Source organism: Sus scrofa, chromosome 8 (genome assembly GCF_000003025.6).
Source record: "Sus scrofa isolate TJ Tabasco breed Duroc chromosome 8, Sscrofa11.1, whole genome shotgun sequence".
NCBI classification, from domain to species: Eukaryota; Metazoa; Chordata; class Mammalia; order Artiodactyla; family Suidae; genus Sus; species Sus scrofa.
This window is the reverse complement of record NC_010450.4, coordinates 119,027,438-119,048,799: the sequence shown is the minus strand read 5'-3', so window position 1 is coordinate 119,048,799 and position 21,362 is coordinate 119,027,438. Positions and strand designations below refer to the sequence as shown.

General features: G+C 36.3%; 1 protein-coding gene across 1 annotated transcript in view; it reads left to right on the top strand.

The window, feature by feature from the left end:
- The window catches only part of BANK1 (B-cell scaffold protein with ankyrin repeats 1), a 300,622-nt gene that overhangs the window by 66,174 nt on the left and 213,086 nt on the right, over positions 1 to 21,362 (top strand). Inside the window, 1 exon segment of the mRNA XM_021101719.1 lies at positions 14,206 to 14,360. Within this exon segment, the coding sequence (XP_020957378.1) occupies positions 14,206 to 14,360 (155 nt within the window).

Genomic DNA, 21,362 nt, shown 5'->3' with positions numbered 1-21,362 from the left:
CAGATGTGGCTCAGATCTTGTGTTGCTGTGGCTGTGGTGTAGGCCGGCAGCTGCAGCTCCAGTTCAACCCCTATCATATGAGAACTTCCGTATGTTGCAGGTGAGGCCCTCAAAAGCTAAAAGGAAAGGAAAGGAAAGGAAAGGAAAGGAAGGAAGAAGGAAGAAAGGAAAGAAGGAAGGAAGGAAGGAAGGAAGGAAGGAAAGAAGGAAGGAAGGAAGAGAGAGAGAGAGAGAAAGAAAAGAAAGAATGAAAGAAAGAAAGGAGGAAGGAAAGAAGGAAGGAAAGAAAGAAGAAAAGAAAGAATTTTATATCAAAGCAGGCAATTTCAGTCATTTTGTCTAGTTGCATGAAAATATGAAATTAAAAACTATAATATATCCTAAAATTATTGCCATTTCATTTGATTTGGAAGCTAAATAAAATCCTCAGGTACAGAGTCCCTGATATTTTATGGAAATAGTCTTGGATATCAGTTTAAGATACTGATTGCTGTTTAAACTGTGTAAAATGCTGGTGGACATTATTAAAAAAAAATACCAAAGAATGTGTGCTGTCGAAGTTCATGTTCAACATGAATTACTCTAGACAATTGTAAAGAATTTGAAGATTCTTGAAGGAAAAAAAATCAAAATGTATCTCCTCCTTCCTTCTACTCAAATCTAATTGGAATTGAGAAAAATCATCATTACCTACTGATAATGACTCCACCTGTTTGGCACAATAAAAGCCATTTTCTCTAGCAGTAAGTCAATCCAACAACATAAAAACCACCCCTGGGAATTCTTTGTAATATACAACATTCTTCTGAAATAATTCAGTGAGCAACAAGACTGGTGAACATATACAATTCACATGTAAATTGCCCTCTCTATGTAAATTAGCAAACTAGAATGCCGATTTAATGTCACATGGAGTATAATCTTATGCTATCACAAGAATTAATGCCTTAGACATTTTCACTGGAGTTTTGGGCCATATGTTGTTTTTAACAGCTCTGAAAATTGTGTATCTTTGATTCTGTCGGATCAGCCTTGTGATAAAATGACTGTCAATATGCAGGGATTTAACTGTGGGTGAGGAAGCAGTATAGCGTGGTGATTATGGGCTCTGAAGTCTGACTAGCTAGTTCCTCTTTGACTTCAGCAATAAGTAGCTGTGTGGCCCTGGAAGAGTTAATTTATTGCTCAGAGCCTTATTTTCCCTATTTAAAACATCACCTCGCCCAAGTTCCCTCCAGACTTCCTAAGCTTGAATGTTTTTTCTGCACTTTCCAGCCTCTGCTACACTCTGTATTTTAAACTGTATTATTTACCTCCACGCCTTTAGCTTGCAAGTCCTGAGAAGGAAGACTCACCTTAGTGTCCTGTATAGCACCTGGTACATAGTTAGTGCTTCATAAATATTTGTTCAAAGAGTCAATGAATCAATCTATAAGATGAGGATAGTATTAGCACCTACCTCATGGAGTTCGAGACATTACAACGTATTAACTGTGTGTTAATATGTGCAAAGCACTGAGAACAGCACTTATCACACAGTAAATGTTCAGTAGTTTTTAGCTGTCATTAAATAATATTCCCAAGGAAGTTTTGCTAATATAGTCATGGGTATTCATTTTTGAACAAACCTTTATTTGAAATTCTTTTCCTTTTAGCCAATTAGTTGATTATACCTTCCTTTTCATTTGCTAAACTGAAAGACACTGTCACTAAAACCATTCCAGCTTTCTGACAGTAACTTGTGGCTGACTTTGCTACGTTGGGATGGAAGTCAGGAGTTAGATCCACTTGCTAAAATGATATAGTCACTCACTAAGAATTGAAGAGACACCTAAGCCATGAGATTTGAAGGGAGGGGTAATATTCTTGTATTAGTGTCTTTCATGCTTTTATTATTTAATGAAATCATCCATTCATGAGCATAAAAGACAATTCTGTGGTTATGTAAATTTAAGTAATTCAAATGTGCAGCATCTTGTTCTTAGCCTTTCCAAGAGTAGAGACTTCTCATTAGGCATTTCACAAGAATATGCCTGCCTCGGTCTCTGATCTTTCTGGGATCCTGTTCTTGCTCTTATAGTATCATCCCTCCTTTCCTTTGAGCAGTTGAGTCATTCACAAGTCTAGCTATTGCCTTGGCTGATGCCCTTGTCTGCTGAGCCCTGGAGGAGATCAGGTTAGACACACCGGCCTTATTCTTGCTTCCCTGTGATTACCATTCTGTATTCTCCTGAAACATTCAGATCTGTATCTAAGTATAATTACTTGTACTGGAGGCAACACCAAAAACAGAAACATTGAAATTGTCATTAATATTGATGGTTCCCTGAATTTCAAAGGGAAGATAATTACAGATTCTTCAAAAAGAGAGGCTGCCGCTTTCCCACTCTTAGTCCATTTTCTCAATCCATTTCCCAATCCCAATCTCATCACCTTCAAGCATCTCCAATTGAGATATATTAATTCATTCATTTTACAAATAATTTTTGAGCACTTGTCCTGTGATCAACAATGAACAAGATAGTCAATTTCTGTCTTATGGAGATTGAAGAAAAGAGTGGTTCCAATGACCAGAATGTTCTCTCTCTCTCCTCGTCACCGTTTTACAGTTAAAGCCCACTTCTAAGAAGGCCAAAGTGAATGCCTGGTCCTCACGGTGGTCTTGGGAATTAACATGTGGTGTTAGTGTTAGTGTTTCTAGCTAGGTAATAGGCATATTTATACAAAAGAAAGTTGGGTCTCCCTAGTTAAATTAATTAATGCTTATTAGGAAGAAACTAAACTCAAGTTATTTTCTAAACAACATCGAAACTTTATTTCCTATTCAAGGACCAGAAGATCCTCATCATTTACTTAGCAAAATTTAAGATTTTGCTGTTGAATTTACTACTTAGGGCTCTATTATCTTATTCCTGAGTTAATTGTGTCAATGTTTAGTTTTTTTAACCCTGTTTGGTAAAAAGTACTGTATTGTCTCCACAGCATTGACACACATTAGAAGAGGAATAAAAGATTCTATTTGGCTGAACAACTTAATGAGGGAGGAATAGTTTCCAACTCACAGAATTTAAAAACTATAAATAGTTTTAAATGGTTGACAGAAATTCAGTAATCCAGCTTTGAAAAGGGATCATTTTAAGTGTGTATTCAAAATAAAATGTAGTGTATGTGAAAATCTGGATTGTAAAGAGTCATTAGAATATAAAGCATTATTATTGCACCTAATAGTAAAAATGCAGACCAGATTGTCCCACTTTGGTTCTTCAAAATTATGCATTTGCAGTCTTTAAACAAAGGCTAGAAGGGAATACATCAAAAATTACCTAGGGTTACCTCTAGGAAATAGTATTATTTTCTTTATTTGTGTGTTCTAAATTATACATAATGAATATTTCTTACTCATGTAAAATATGTAAATTTTATTTTTAAAAAAGGAACTGCTGTTATCTTCTCATCCAGTAAAAATGATGAATAATTTTTTGATGCTGTTCATCTTTGATTGATTAGAAAAGTAATATTTATGGGTTTTTAAAACTCTAGTGTATGTTATAAAGAATGAAGAAGGAAATTTTAAAAATGGCTTTTATTTCCACCTCAGAAATAATCACTGTTAAAATAAGAATATTTTTTTCTTGCCATATTATATATTCATATGTACACAGTATATTGTAGGTACACATCACATATATGTGTGATACATATGTATGTGCATATATCTACACATGTACATGTATATGATTTTTTATTCAGCTAACATTATAACAAAAAATTGTCTCATGCTATCCCAGCTTCATTTGGAACACTGCTCAAACCATACATTTTATGAATCTCTATGCAGATTAATCTGTGCTTTTTCTTTCTAACTTGTAAGAAAAGAATAACAAAACGAGACAGGTAAATCGCTGAATATATGTGGGTCGTGGGTATTTTCATACTCTGGGTATTTCAATGGAATATTTTGTAAGACCACAAGAAGTCATTTCCCTACTTATGAATTTTTACATGTGCCATGTATAATTTAGCACTCAAATTGGGAATGATTCATTCACAAACAAATTTTTCTTATAGCCTGGACTACAGCTACCAAAGTGGATTAAAACTTTACAGTGTCAGAGTTCCCGTCCCGGCTCAGTGGTTAATGAACCCGACCAGGATCCATGAGGATACGGGTTCGATCCCTGGCCTTGCTCCGTGGGTTAAAGATCTGGCATTTCCATGAGCTGTGGTGTAGGTCACAGCTGTGGTGTGGCTTGGATCCCACATTGCTGTGGCTGTGGTGTAGGCTGGCAGCTGTAGCTCCAATTTGACCCCTAGCCTGGAAACCTCCGTATGCCACAGGTGTGGCCCTAAAAAAAAAAAAAAAACACAACAACAACAACTTTACAGTGTCATTCATTAAAGGGAATAGTCGAAATTCTGATGGTCAGTTTTTGTTTGCAATCTTATTCACTAAATCTTGATTTTTATTTCATTGTTGATGATCTACTGAAAGGGATTGTCACTGACACATGTCGAACTTCTTCAGAGAGGATGTAACTAGGGTTTGTTTCATTAACTAGCCTCTCGATTCTTTCATCCAAGTGCTGCATGTATCCTGTTGCAGGAAATAACTGTCACCGTGGAGAACGTAGATAATGCTAATACTGTCTTAGCAACTCACAGAAAAAGTAAACAATGAAAATGTGTAGGCGAGCAAGAGGCAAGCTTAGTGCTTTCTAAGCTTTGGCGATTTTCTCTAGCTTTGTTCAGTTCCTGTGTTTAGGTTTATAATGATTTAAGTACAGATGTTCTTCCTTGAGACAGTCAGGCAGAGATTGTGGTAGACAGAACAAATTATTGACCTTCAGATATAAGTCACCCTCTCTCCCCACAAAAAAATAAACCATGCTAGGCATGGATTTATTCAATCATTAAATCAGGTAACACATATTTAGACCTGCTATGAATAATAGCATCTTATTATTATGTGTACTTACATAAATATTGAGCATCTACTATGTTAAAGGCCGTATTATATGCGCTGGAGATGTAGAGAGGGAAAAAAAACTAATGACCTCAAAAGCTTACATTCTAGATGGATGGACAGACAAGGAAACAGATAAATACGTGATATGATTTCAGTTAACGGCCTACGCTATAAAAATGTCATGGAAAGGTCTCAAGCCAGGATATGAATTGTCACCTTTCACTGCTTCTCAAACCTCAGTGCACATTCAAATCCTGTGGGATCTTTTTAAAACACAGATTCTAATTCAGCAGGTCTAGAGTGGTGGCTGAGAATGTGCATTTCCAATAAGCTGCTGATCTGAAGACCACACTCTGGAGTTGCAAAATATAATACCATTTCTGTGTAGCAAGTTTGACTAAGAAGTTGATAGGAAAGGTAGCTTAAAGGGAGAGTGGGTAATGGGTGATGAAATAAGAGAAGGGGAAAGGGTAGGGAAAAGGAGAAAATAAACAGAATGAATGGAATTGAAATGCAGGTAAAAATTGAACACACAGGCCACCAAAACAGCATCTCTGCCTTAGAACTATTCCTGAATGTTATGATCTAAAATTAAAAGACTGAAGTATCAAGAGTAAAATATAAATATACATTCATGCTAACGTTTAAGAGAACTTTAGCTGGTAGAGTTTGTGCAGTTAGAGTGCCAGGATCAATGTGGGTGTTTAAAATAAAGTAGATTTATCTTATTATTATTGGGAACCAACATTTGCTTAGCTATATTTAGTATGTTCATTTTTATATATATGTATTTTTTGAGTAAGAAGTATTCTTCTTCTTCTTCTTTTTCTTTGGAGGTAGCCTTGAATGAAATATTTCTTATTTTGTGTCCCTTATAATGCACCAGGGACAGCAAAGGTTAAGAATGTTGAGGACTAGACTAAAAGGTTGGTAAAAATTACAACTTTTTCTACAGTTTATTTATTTCCTTTACCTTTTGGGGAAATACCAATTTACTTACCAGAGTCATGGGGAGTATTGTAGTTGTTGGTATGACATTAAAACTCCAGAAGAGCATGCTAGAATCTGTACTGCCTTAAACGTACTTAATAAAATTAGCTACATTGTGATTATAGAATCATTTCCTAAATTATAAATTAAAAAAAAAAACAATGATGTTTAGTGTTGAAATTCCAGGGGCATGTCGCAGTCCTTTCTGAGTCATAGTTGGCTATACACACTGAGAAAGATGGATTTATGATCTTTTGAAAATATGCATTGCTTTTATTCAATTTGATAAAAGAAATCAGAAAAAAAGAGAAACTAATATTGAGTTGCCTATCCTAGGCCTGACTCATTAGATATATTATTATTAAGGGTAATGAAAAACAACCCAACAAGGAAGTCATAATTTACCCCATTAAAATAATTGAGGAAATTTGAAGCTTAGAGTGCACAGGACTTTATCCAAGGTTGCATCAGAAGACAAGAAGGTTTTTTTTTTGGGGGGGGGGGTTGTTTTTTTCAGCAATAGACATGTATCTTTTAGATTATTGCTTGCCTCTCTCTGGCCCTCTCTCTCTCTCTGTTTCCAAATCATTTTTTTTTTTTTTTTTTTTTACTAGTTCAACACTGAAAAATCATTTATGATAAAAACTGAACAAGAGGAGAATCACTTTTATTCCAGATGACATTTGGGGGGATTGCATAGATCATCTCAACACAAAGGTGATTTGTGATAAGCTAGTTTTTAGTCTCTGCAGAGCAGTGTTTTCCTACCCGTTTTTACATCTAATACACAAAGAAAATAATCTTTACTGTAATTTCATTTACATATCTTAGAAGAGAGGTAAAGACATGTGCTCAGTCTGAATTCTTGATCAGTTCATTCCTCTATTTGAGGAATGTATATGGTTCAATCTGTAAAGCAAATATATTTTCATTATAGAAAACCAGAATATATATTATGTATATTAGATATTACTATTCATAATATAAACTAGTATATTTATCTAATACAATTACCCATAACCCCACCAGCCAGAAATAGCTACTCTTGATATTTTGGGTATATATTGCTAGTCTTTTCTTATCCACTCAAAGTGTTGAATGTCTATCACATAGTTCTGTATCTGAATACTTTTTGAAAGACTTTATTTTTTTAGGGAAGTATAAGGTTTACAGCAACACTGAGAGGGAGATACGGAGATTTCCGATATAGTTTGTCTCCCCCCAGTGACCTGTACATGTAGTGCAGTTTATTTGTCCATTCACCTGCTAAAGGGCATCTTGATTGCTTCCAATATTTTGGCAATTTTGAATAAAGCTGCTATAGATATCTATGTGTAGATTTTTGTGTGGACATAAGTTTTCAACTCCTTTAGGCAAATACCAAGGAGAGTTCTTGCTGGATTGCATAGTAAGAGTATGTTTAGTTTTTTCGTAAAACCACCAAACTGTCTTCCAAAGTGGCTGAAACATTTTGCATTTCCAGCAGCAATGGATGAGAATTGTTGTTGCCCCACATCCTCGGTAGCATTTGGTATGGTCAGTGTTCCAAATTTTAGACATTTAAATAGGTGGGTAAAATTAAATATATACCAGGTTTTGCAATTTAATTCTATTCTGTTCCACTGACCTGTTTGATTGTTCTTTACCAATACCACTGTCTTGATTACTATAAATTTATAGCAAGTATTGAAATTGGGTCATGTTAGCCCTCCAGCTTTGTCCTTCACCTACAATATTAAGCTGCCTACTCTGGGTCTCTTGCCTCTCCATATAAATGTTAAAATCAGTTCGTTCATGTCTGTAAACTAACCTGCTGAGATTTTGATTGTGATTGCATTGACTATATAGATCAAATTGGGAAGAACAGACATCTTGACACTATTGAGTTTTTCTATTCATGAACAGAAAATATCTTTCCATTTATTTAGTTCTTACTTGATTTCGTTTATCAGAGTTTTCATTCTATAGATATTGTGCATATTTTGTTAGATTTATACCTAAGTATTTCATTTCGAAGGGACACTAAATTGCATTCCATTTTAAATTTCTATTTCCACTTGCTTATTGTTAGTATATAGGAAAGCAATTGCTTTTTGTATATTCACCTTATATCCTGCAACTTGGCTATAATCGCTTATTAATTTCAGGAATTTCATTGTTGATACTTTTGGATTTACTACATAGACAATCATGTCATCCCAAAAAGTCAGTTTGTTCCCTCTTTCTCTTTTTAATTATCCAGGCTAGAGACTTAGGAATTTTATTGATCATTTCAGAAAGCCAACCTTTGGTTTCATTTATTTTTTTCTCTATTGATTTCATGCTTTTAATTTCATTGATTTCTTTTCTAATTCTTATTATTTCTTTTCTTCTGCTTACTTTGGATTTAATTTGCTATTCTTTGTTCAGTTACCTAAGGCGGAAACTTAAATTTGACTTTAGATCTTGCTTCTTTTGTAATATATGCACTATCAATTTCCCTCTCTGCACTGTTTTTGTTGCTTCTCGTATATTTTACTGTTACATTTTCATTTTCATTCAGTTCAAAATATTTTTGTAATTTCTTCTGAGATTTCATGTTTGACCCATGTGTTATTTAGAAGTCTGTTGTTAAAAATTTCCATATATTTTCAGTTACCTTTCTATTAGCGAATTCTAGTTTAATTTTATTGTGACCTGAGAGCATTGTTAGGAATCTAACCTTTTAAACTTGTTAAGGTGTGGCTTATGGCTCAAAATGAGTTCTATCTTAATGAATGTTCCATATGAGGGGAGGGGGAGTGTATTCTGCTATTGTTGGATGAAGTAAACTAAAAATGTCAAATATATGCAGCTGATTAATGGTGCTTATGAGTTGAATTCTGTCCTTACTGATTTTCTGCCTGGTGGATCTACCCATTTCTGAGACAGAGGTGTTCAGTTTTCTCACTGTGGCTTCATCTGTTTCTCTTTGATGTTGTATTAGTTTTTTCATCACATAGTTTCACACTTTGTTGCTAGATGTATGCACATTAATAATCGTTATGTCTTCTTGGAGAACTGACCCCTTTATCCTTATGTAATGTCTGTCTTTATCCCTGAAGACTTTACTTTGAAGTCTGCTCTATCTGAAATTAAAACAGCTACTCTGCTTTCCCTTGTTTAGTATTAGCAAACAAATTTTTCCATCCACTTACTTTTAATTATTATGTGTCTCATATTTAAAGTATTTTGTAAACAACATATAGTTGAGTCTTGTTTTTTGTTCCATTCTGATAATCTGCTTTTTATTAGTGCAATTAGAGCACATACATTCAAAATGATAATTAATATGTTTGGATGAGTGTCTACCATATTCATTACTGTTTTCTGTTTTTTTGCCCTTGGTCTTTGTTCCTAGTTTTGTCTTCTACTCTTTTTCTGCCATTTGTGATTTTAATTGAGCATTTTATATGATTCCATTTTCTTTTTTTTTTTTTAGCATGTCAGTTATAATTTTTTAAAAAAACTTTAATGGTTATCCTAGAGTTTGCAATATACATTTACAACTAATCCAAGTCCACTTTCAAATAACACTTTACCACTTCATAAGTAATATTATTACCTTATAATAAAATAATCCAATTTTTCCTTCCTATCCTTTATGTCATTGCTTTTATTTCATTTATATATAAGCATATATAAATAATTATATACATAAGCAAACATTACTGAATGCATTGTTGCTATTATTATTTTGAACAAACTGTTATCTTCTAGATCAATCACAAATATGAAAAGTATTTTTAAAATTTTACCTTCAGTTATTCCTTCTTCAATGCTTTCCCTTCTTTATATATATCTGAATTTTTGGTCTATATTATTTTTCCTCTCATTAAAGAACCTCTTTTAACTTTTCTTTCAGGCTGGTACACTAACAATAAATTATCTCAATATTTGTCTGTGAAAATCTCTATTTCTCCTTCAATTTTGAAAGATAATTTCACAGGGTACAGAATTCTGGATTAGTAGGTCTTTTTTTTTCTCCTCTCATACTTTACCTCTCATACTTTTCCTCTCATACTTTTTTTCCCTCTCATACTCATTTTTAACTCCATTCTCCTCTTGCTTGCATAGTTTCTAAGAATAAGTCAGGTATAGTTCTTATCTTTTGTTCCTCTATAGTTACTTTTTTCCCTCTAGCTTTTTCCCAATTTTGTTTATTTTTGATTTTCTGCAGTTTAGTAGATAATGTCACTAGACGTATTTTGGGGGCAGTTTTCCTACTTGGTATTCTCTGAGATTCCTGGATCTATGATTTTGTATCTGACATTACTTCAGGGAAATTCTCAGTTATTGTTGTTTGAAATATTTCTTCTGTTTCTTTCTTTCTTATACTTCTGGTATTCCCATTATTCATGTTATACTTTTTGTAGCTGTACCATGGTCCTTGGATATTCTGTCATGTCTTTTTCAATCTTTGTTTTCTTTGCTTTTCCGTTTTCAAGGATTCTATTGATATATCCTTTATCTCAGAAATTCTTTCCTCAGTCATGTCCAGTCCTTACTAACAAACCCATCAAAGGCAACCTTCATTTCTGTTTTTAATCTCTAGTACTTTTTTGGGATTTTTTTCTTAGGATTTCCATTGTTCTGCTTATATGGACCACTTGGTCTTGCATTCTGTCTACTTTAAACATTAGTACCCTTAGCATTTTAGTAAAAGTTGTTTTAAATTCCCGGTCTGATAATTCCAACATTGCCGCCATGTTTGATTCTGATATTTGCTCTGTCTCTTTAAATTGTGCTTTTTTGCCTTTCGGTATGCTTTGAAATTTTTCTAAATAATATGCATAAAATACTCTGTGAAAGTCACTACTCTAAGATGGCCTTTAGTAATGGAGAGGAAGCTTTCTAGAGTCTTTTGATTAGGTCTCAGTCCTATAGTGAGCCTGTGCTTCTGGACTGTGAACCTCTTAAAAGTTTCTCCCCTTAGTGAGAGAAGATTTGTTGCTATGGGCTACAGTTGGGCTTTCTCTTCCTCTGGTCAGTTAGATTCTGCTAATATCCCAGTAGGTTAACTTGTTTCCCCTGAGGGCAAGCCTCTTAAAGAGTATTCTGGAGTTAAAATGTTTTCATTTCTACTAAAGGCTGAGGGCATTTTCCCCAGTATTTGGTATGGGAATCTAGTTAAGCCTCTAGAGGTAAATCTCAAAATAATGTGTTCCACCCACCTTTTGGCTGAATTCCCCTGGAATTTTTAACTCTTAGACTCATCTTCACTGAGTGTTTAGCAATTTGTCAGTTACAGTTCAGGTTTCTCTACCCTGGTACTGGTTTCTGGGGGCAGTTTCCACTCCCAAGTCTCTGCTCTGATAAGCTGAGACTCTGTGTTCACCTGCCTGTCTCTCCAGCCTTAGGGGCAGCAGTTTGTGCTGTGTCTACCCCTCTCTTAAGAACCAGAGAGGAGTTGCTTTTAGTCTTTTCAGCTTTTTGTTTGTTAGGATGAAGTGGTGACTTTCAAAGCTCCTTAAATGTGGAATCTGAAACAGGAAGTTCTAATTTTACTAAAATGGGAACCTGTGAAATTGACAACTTTGTAACTTGATTTTTTTCATTTATATTATAGATTTGTTCCTTCATGTTGAATATTCTTTGATGAAATTTTAATTAGTGACAATGTCTTTTATTACATTACGTATTTTTATCTGGTCCTTTATTCTTAGATTGCTCTCAATTTTCTGCATTATAAACTGTGCTTCTGTGAACATTCATAGAAGTAAATCTTTTGTACATCCATGTTTATGTCCTCAAGGCAAAGAAAATAGCTCTCATTAACCTGTGGTATTCATCAATACCACAGGTGAATTATCAGGAAACATTCTAGATAATACTGCAGTGGAACAACTTATACCTTTTAAGATGCATTAAATAGTTTTCTTGTTCTTTCATCAATTCACAAAGTGATAGAGACAATTGTATACAATCTTTCACTGTTTGTGGGTATGTGTGTTGGGGGGAGAGGGGAAAGGAGGGGGAGAAGTATACAGGGAGAAAGACTGCTTTTGGAAGTGTTTTAAATTGTTAGAGAAATAAAGGCTGTTTTTCATTTCATTTCAAGCAAGACCTAGTACTGAGAGAACCTTGAAATCCTAAGTGCTTTTATGTTTTTATTCTGAAACTTTTATAAGACAGAAAAAAACAAAACAAGAAACTCTCCTCCTTAGATATGGCGTGAAGACAGCTCCTCTCCAGAGGACGTCACTTTTGTTAGTCTGTTTTTCTGATAAAATTACCTGTGTGAAACTGGTGACTTCACTTTTTGGATGTAATGAGGCCAAAATTCTTGCCATCTTCATCTGTATTGCTTTTGACTTTTCTTCCTTTTTTTATCCTGTCAATTTTCTTTTTCCAGAGACCACTAGGAACACACATGTCTTTGAACATTTTTTTTTTCCTAGTTGCAATGAAGAGAAGGCCACCATGGAGAACCAATGGGCATCTCAATAAGATTGTATTAAGAAAAGAATTATTGTAGGATTTAGGGTTGTGTTAAGTTATTTGAGGAAGAGTTCAAGGAAGCAGGGCTTTGCTATATTTTGCTTGCTACCAAAAGTAGGTATGATTTTATGATGTGGTGTATTCATTACTCTCATTGAGAAACAGCATGACCAACTATCCCAGTATGCTTGAAACCAAAGAGGTTTCTGGAACACAGCATTTTCAGCACCCAGACCAAAAAACTCCCAGGCAAACTGCAAGCAGTTGGTTACCTTACCTGGAAGGCAAGAGAAATAAAGTGAATCTGAGGCTGGAAATGGTAAAGAAGCAATATTACTCACAGGAACCAGGATTTGGAATGTTTGGTTATTTTTGTGGTTTGGACAATATTCATGTTTTTGCAAGGACTCAGACATGATTACCAAGTGGTCTGATCTCTGACTTAATACATCCTGGTGACAGAGTGGCCTTGTTGGATGGCAAAGCTCTTGAGACTGTTGATGTGCAATAGGAGAACAGGAAGCCACCTCCTAGTGACACTAGGGCCTTCACGCAATATCAGGCCAGTTTCTAGCTGTCAGGAACTGCTTTCCTTTATTCCTCTTCTCTTCTTTGAGGATTTGAGGGGTGCTTTTGTGGTTGGCCTTGGACAACTTGTGAGAGCCTTGGTTTTGGTCATACTGGTTCTGTGCCTTAATTAGACATGTTGGGCTTCGAACCAATGAGTAATAAAAATACTATCCATCTCTCTTAACACAACTCCTCTTTGCTTCAACAGAGAAAAATGTTTTAATGATTGAAACCAAATACTAAATTACTGTTATTTTTTTAAAAAAATAAAGTACTTTTCTCCCTTCTTTGAGATTCAAAATTCACATTAGCATATTTTAGTATTCTTAGTAATACTGCCAAAAAGAAACCCAACTTATTTAATATAGGACACTTTTTTTACAGAATACATTAAGATTTTGATGAACATTAATATTTTCACCATTAAGCTAATATTTCATAGAAATACTAGTTTTTTTAGTATTGTCTTTAGTATTTAGTATTTAGATTGTCTCCTAGTTATGGTTTTTGTTTTTAAAAATTAGAAAAATATGTAAAGGGTAAATAATTGCTCTGATTTATATTGTTCTGATTTTATTTTATTTTATTTTGGTCTTTTTGTCTTTTTAGGGCCGCACCTGTGGCATATGGAGGTTCCCAGGCAAGGGGTCCAGTTGGAGCTGGAGCTGCCAGCCACACCACAGCCACAGCAACTCAGGATCTGAGCCACATCTGCGACCTACACCATGGCTCACGGCAACATCGGATTCTTAACCCACTGAGCAAGGCCAGGGATTGAACCTGCATCCTCATGGATGCTTAGTTGGGTTCACTAATCACTTAACCATGATGGGAATTTCATAAATTGTTCTGATTTTAAATGAGTAAATTTTCTTAATATAGTCATTGAAAGGAGATAGTTTCATGTTTTGCAGATTTACTGTTTTAATGTTAAGTGAAAATATTAAATGGTGATTGGATTTTTTTGGGGGGGAACGTTTAACTAGTGGATGAACATATTATGTTGTTGGTTTAGTTTGGTAGCTAAGTTTATAATGCTCAATTATGAAGCATTATTTTAGTTATTAAACATTGATTCAACTATTTTAGCTGCCTTAAACTCAGTTTGGTTGTGCCGTACATTGATTAAATAGATTATTCAGCAACTGGTCTTTATAATGATGGAGGAAATAATATGGACTTAGCGATATTATAATCTACATTCATGAACTTTCTTCTAGATTATGAAGACTACCTGGAGATCATTACTCCAGAAGACATAAGAGTGAAACATTCTGGGGAAATAAGTGAGAAGAAGGAAATGGAAGAATCGTCAGAAGCTTCAAGAAGCACCATACCACAGGCAGTGGTGCTTCCTGCTGAAATCCCATGTGAGGTTAGTGAAGCTGCCTTGTTATGTAAGTGACTGCATTGTTTTAATGGATACTGTATTTGACTAGAGTGTAACTAACACTAGAAGCTCCAGCATAGAGGCATTTTTGTCTGCTTTGTTCGTGGCTTTGTCTTCAGAATCCAGAACCATGTCTGGCAGTTAGTAGGTATTTGATATGTATTTGTTGAATAATAGACTATTGAAACATACATGAAAACTTAATTTTATTAAATGCTATTTTATATGTTACAAACAGATTTACAGTTATTTTATATACATGTATATGTGTGTGTGTGTGTGTGTGTGTGTGTGTATCAAGCTATTTAAAAGAAAATTGGATTCATATTAACCAGATCAAGGGTTTTATTTTCGTAAAGGGAAATACGTCTTTGAATAGGATTTAAAAATACTTACTTTTTAGGACCCCCAGTTTTTCAATGATAAAACATGTATCAAAGGCATACATTATGAAGTGGAATTTTCATTAGAGCTAGAACTGGCCTTTTTGGAAATAAAGGTATAATGTCAGGAGGAGTGGATTTCTCAGAAAGTTACTCTATGAATATGTATTGCTGATGTTTCTTCCTCCTAAGTCTTTATTGGACTGAACCACCAAAATATGCCTATTGCTAGAGCATGAGCAGAAACTTGGGCTATACGATTTCCAGACAATAAGAAGATGCTGGTGCTCAGTGCCCCTGGTGTGCTTGAGCAGGAAAAGCCAAAGATAGAGAAGCTTGAGAGTTGCATGAAAGGGGCCTTCAGGTAGAAGCCAGTGGATTTACGTGATAGGACCTTTACAGGTCTGCTTACTGGGAGGCATTTTTAGGGAGAGAATGCCCTAAAACTGATGCTACCAGAAGTCCCGGGAGAAGCTCAACATTCTGTTAGAGGGAACCAAGACAGAATCAGGCAAAGAAAAATCACAGCCTATTTAAGGAAGGGAGATCAGGCCAAACACTCTGAACCAGTGGCTCGTATTGAGTCAGAAATAGTGGAAGAAACAGAAATAAATAGAAGAGACTATAATAAAAGAGAAATGAGAACTATTTTCAAGAAGGTAAAGTCAAAGCAAGAAAAGAAAAGAAAAGAAAAAACCCTCTGGAACTAAAAATTGGTCATCAAGGATTATGCAAGGAATCTCAATAGCTGCTTTTAAAAATATCTGCAAGAGTAAAATTTGAACAATATAAAACCTTTCCATTATTAAATTTGCAGAGAAATCAAAATCCGGAAATTAAACCCCATTGTCCCCTAGGAAGACATGGCTCACTCAGATGGCTGGGTAGGGTCAGAGTTCTTTCAGTAGCTCTTTCAGTGATTGTGGGCTATCTTTTACTGATGTGGATATAATTCTTTCAGACCCTCTGAAGTTAAATTATTTCAACTCCAAATCTCTCTTGGGCACCCCGCTTTTTAAACAGTCCGACAAGTTGAAAGATCATATAAGATTATTTTAGCACCAGCCCTACACTGTTAAAAAAAAAAAAAAATGGAAATCCTTGGACCAAAAATTGTCATCCTAGTCAAAATCCTGTGTACTTAGAACCTAGATCTTTGTACAGTCTGACTCCATGTGCCAATTTCCCAACGCCACAGGCAAGATCATTTGTATCCAAATGAGTGAAAAAAATCATGTTTCAGGTTTGCTAAGATTAACATTCAGTCTGTGCCAGTTGTCTGAAAGCACAACCTTTCAACTTATTCATTTCTGAGAAGTCTTCAAGTTACCGGATAAAGAGAGACCACTTAAAGAGGCCTCCTCTCCCTGGAAGTGATACTTGAGACTCCCCTGCCGTTGTACAAAATCTAGAAATGTGCAAGACTCAAGACTGTCCTTGCCAGTTACCAGGTCGTATTTGAGATATACTTCCTTTGCACCCAGTAGCTTCAAGAATCTGTGAATTTCCCATTACAGTTTTTTTTTTTTTCCCAGCACGCCAGTGCTGAGTTGACTGGTATCATCTAAGGGCATACTCTTCATTTTCTCTGATGAACAGGGAGTTAATTTAAATCTGTCCTGCTGCCTCTTGAATTGCTTGGGTCTGCGCACCTTCCTCTGGAGAAATGCTCTCCTCATTCCCTCTGCTCTGGAGAATCAGTGTTAAATGGTTTAACTGAGGCAGCAGGAAAGGCTGCCACTCTTTTGGACCCTAGGAGCCTGGCAACGTTGATGCCTCTGCCTTGTCATCTTTCCCAGCTTTGTTCCTTGCCATGGGTATCAGATTTTTCTGGACCTTGAAAATCTTCTGCTAGCTTGAAAACAGCAGAAAAAAATTTTTTCCTTAACAGTTTTGTTCAAGCAATAGTGGAGATGTGCCTCCAGAGTTCTGTTTATATAAGTATTCCCTGTCTTTTTAAGAAATACCTAAATGAGTTTTAACAGTTTAAATCTGCTGCTTATTTGGGCCTCCTACTTCTTCTAGGATTAGCAACCTTTGTTCTATTTTAGTATTTGTCAAGCTTTTTGTTGTTCTTATGGGCCAAGTTGTTTGTTTCTCTAGCACATTTCTCTTGATTTTGTTTTGTAGGGTAATTGATCATGAGAAATTTGAAATCAGTGAATTCTAAGTCTGCCAAACACATCCATTGTTCAAATGAATCTTATTCAATTTGGTCCCTGATGAATACTCCACTTGGGAGGCATTCTTCCACTGGAATAACATCTAAACCAGAACTAGACCTGATCTATTACATGCTAGCTTCCTTTCCCTTTCTGTGTATTTACTCCAAAATCCTAATTTCGTTCATTTCTCAGGCAGAATCTCAGAGCAGTGGTTCTCATCTGGGGGTGATTTGGCCCCCTTGCCCTGGGAGATATTTGCAAAGTGTGCAGACAGATTTGTTGTCATAACTGGGGGGTTGCTATTGGCAGATGGTAGGGGGTAGAAGCCAGGGGTGCTGCTAAACATCCTCCAGTGCACAGCAGTCCCCACGGCAATGACTTCTCTGGTGCAAAAACATCAAGAGTGCCAGGGTTAAATCCTGCCCCAGAGAAGAGGAAATACATTCATGGCCCTTAGTAATAGGTCACCTTCGAGTCACCTAATAATGGTGTCAAGGAGGCAGTTGTCTTCTTCAGAGTCTTGTCTGCAGTCCAGCCCATTGTTTTGTGATCTCTTGCTAGAGCCACGTCATCTGCAGGCAGTGATGCAGTCACTAGATTTTTTAAAAAATGAATTTGACCTGAAACCTTAAAAGGGAGCCTATAAATGCTCTCCTCAGTGGTCCTCTCGGATGCCTCCTGCCTCTCCTGATATTTCTGTGAGCCCAGTCACAGATTCAGTAATGGCCTCTGTATTGCTTCTTCAGTGACACCACCCTAAAGTGCAGGTAAGAGTGAGCTCATTTTTTCTATCTTGTTTAATCCGTGTAGGCAGGGCATCAGTATGTCATTTCCCCTCTTTTTGGTAGAATCTGCTGCACTTCTCAGCTTTTTTCCACTCAATACCTTGTACTTACTTTAGTATAATTAACTAATATTTCTTTATGTTTATATTATTCTCCCACTGCTTGTGTTCTGATAAGATTGAAGTATATTTTTAAAAGGAGTCTGGTCACTTGTTGATTTCTTGAGCAAATTTAATTCCGAAAGTTTAATATAACCACAAAAAGCCCTTTTAAGGGCTTTATCAGCATTTGGATCTAAACTCATTCTCTGATTTTTTTTTTCTATCTGTATCTAGAACATGGCATACTCCCTAATAAATACTTCATCTTATTTGACCTTCCCCAATATATAGCTCTGTGATGGCAACCATAATAGGTCTCCAAACCCTAATCCACACAGACCACAGATTATATAACCAAAGAATCTAGAGAACCTCTGAGGATCTATGGAAGGGTGTGACTCTTAGAAGGGCCCATGGGCAAGCTACAGAAACCTCAGAGAGAACCCCCTGCCCATTCATTCCATGGCACTGAATGCAGTTTAAAACAATATATAAGAGCTAGCAGCATTGGCCACTTATTTTTAACACCAAATCACACACTAATTCTTGGTTACTCAGCTTAAATTAAAAGTCTGATTCTGTGATTTAATTGCAAAATAGAGTAAAAGCAGCAAAAGGTTATTGTATGTATCAGTGCCTAAAAGTCTATGTTGTAAAGTATTACCCCTTTGGTGCAAGGCTTTACAGTGACAAAAAGATGTTGTTATTTTTTTCTCCCGTTAACCAATTGCTAACTAAGCTGCATTATAGGATTACTAGGGGAGGTTTTAAAAAGTAATTATGTCTGACTCCTACCCCCAGAGATTCATATGTTAATAGTCTGAGTTATGGCCTGGACATTGGGAGTTTTAAAAGCTTCCCAGGTGATTCTGCAGGTGAGAATTAGCAGCCAAATTTGGAACCACTGCCATCACTAATCGTTGCCCTGCTGTCATGGGTCAGATCAGGGAGAGCTGCAGGAATCTGCACAGTGCTGGCTTAATAAGGCCGTATGCACCTGTGCTTGTAGAGCTAATGCCTATTAGTTATGAATATATGAAAAGAGCCATTGGTCTGTGTACACAAGTCATAGGGAGCTTATATTATCCATGAGGCTCAAAATCCTTTGTTTCCTGTGCTTAATGATTCATTAAAGCCTAAAGACAATCTTGAAACTCCACCATCCTTGTGTTGCATTGCAGACAGAGCTCCAGCCTTTTGTTGAGGTGTCGAGGTCTATGACCAGCGCAGCAAATGTTTAGAGTTTGGAAGTGATCATTAATAACTTTTTCTCTCTATATATGCTCAGAACCAAATAAGGGTTAAACAGAAGAGTCAGAAAGATTGAGAGAAAATTAGCAGCTTCATAACGGATAAAACTAAATTTAAGACCATTTGATTGTCCTAATATTTCCTCTATTGAATTAAATGTCCCCATGTAACTAGATCTTTAATTAAGATGTCCATGATAATTATGGACAGGGCTGGATGAGCCTAGGCCTTCCCTCTTGGAGCAGCCCCCTCCAGGCATGGAGATATAGGAAGCAGATGAAGCTATGAGTCCTGAGGGGATGACTGAGTAGATCTGGGGATGCCCCATATTAAAAATGTCATATTTTTATAGACTTATTCCATCTGAATTTAAAAATATATACAGATGGCCTCTTACGTACCTAATTCTTGCAAGATGCCACAATGATATGAAAAAATAAAAGTACCTTCAGATGTTTAAAATCCACCTGGGAACCAAGATATAGACATGAAAAACTAATTAAGAGCACACATACACACTCCTGTATACAATAGATGACTAATGAGAACCTACCATATAGCACAAGAAAATCTACTCAATAGTTTGTAATAACCTATATGGGAGAAAAGAATAGATATAAACACATGCATGACTGATTCACTTTGCTGTACACCTGAAACTAATACAACAGTGTACATCAACTATACTCCAGTAAAATTAAATTTAAAAGAATAAAGAGCAGAGGACATGGCTTAGAAAGGGTTGACTAAAGAGTACATGAAATGCCTTATGATTCCTTTGGAAGTTGCGACACTCTTCACAGGCCCAAGTTGCAGGGGGGACTTGTGGAGCTCTCAGAACCCGAGTGGACCTTAGTGGAGAGGATGTGTATGAGAGATGAAGGGAGAGAAGGAACTCAAGGGCCAACATTATGTTCAAACAGGGACGGCTACCTAATTAGCAGGGCCCAGTGCAAAATGAAAAGGCAGGGACCCCGATCAAATTACGAAGCATTTCAGCCTGCTACAGCAGAACATTAAGACAAATGCAGGGCCCTTCCAAGGGTGGGGCCAGTGCAACTACTGAGATTACGTGCCCATGAAGCTGGTCCTGGGTACAAAGGAGGTGTCAGTACCTCCCTGGGTGTAGTCAGTTTGCTTGTCTTTTGTTAAGAACTCTTCTCTGCAAATGGATGAATGGTGGAGTCCTGTCCTTTTAGGGGAGACTCTAAAGCCTACAAAGCAGCCTGTGTGAGCACTCATGAACAAGAATGAGTGTGCTAAATAAACACTGGGAGAGAATGCTCAGGCTTACTGAGTTTGGAAGATGAGAAGTCAAAGTTAAACATGAAGGGAGATACACAGGGAAGAGAGCTCTGAAGAAGATTGAAGCCAAGGATTTGGGGGGCTTGGGCAAAGTAAAATGGGAAGTCATTAAATCTTCAAAATAAGATGACAGATATGAGCAATAGAGGAACTAAAGAAGTGAGCTGGAAGTGAGGTCCTGTGAAGAGGAGAAGGCAGACCTGAGGATAAGGAGGGGCTCCCATTCTGACCTCAGGACTCAGATGATGCCAGGCGTGGGGAGACACAAGCAAAGAAACAGGGAAGCATGTCCACCATGTTGGATGTGAGGCCAGAGAAATAGGTGGAATTGTGGGATCTTTTCTCCACATGCAATTTAATTGGTATGGAGAAATTTAGTTCAAAATATCCTGTGGGGAGTTCCCCTTGTGCTCAGTAGTAATAAACCTGATGAGTATCCATGAGGATGCAGGTTTGATCCCTGGGTTAAGGATCCTGAGTTGCTGTGAGCTGCATTGTAGATCTCAGACATGGCTCGGATCCTTTGTTGCTATGGCTGTGGCATAGGCCTGCAGCTGCAGCTCCAGTTCAACCCCTAGCCTAGGAACTTCCATATGCTGAGGGTTCGGCCCCCCAAAATAACAAAAAATTTAAAATCCTGTAGACAAATATTTGGTAACACTAAACTCCTGGGAAAAGTGCCTGAAGGAGACTGTGTGTCAGCTGAAATGATTTTGTAACATCATCATATTGGTAGAAACTCTTTAATGCTCGGGTACAGAGCATTAAAATATATTTTTATTGGTGGGTGATTTATCCTTAGGGAGATAACACTTAAATATAAGAGAACTTTGAAACGATTGACTTTTGGGTAAAAATGATTTTATTAGAGTATAAAAATGAAGCTTCTGGTTGTTTTGTAAAGAACTGAAATTTAGTTTGATTTGATATTTTAAAAATTACGGTTGATTTACAACATTCTGTCAATTTCTGCTATACAGCAAAGTAACTTAGTTTA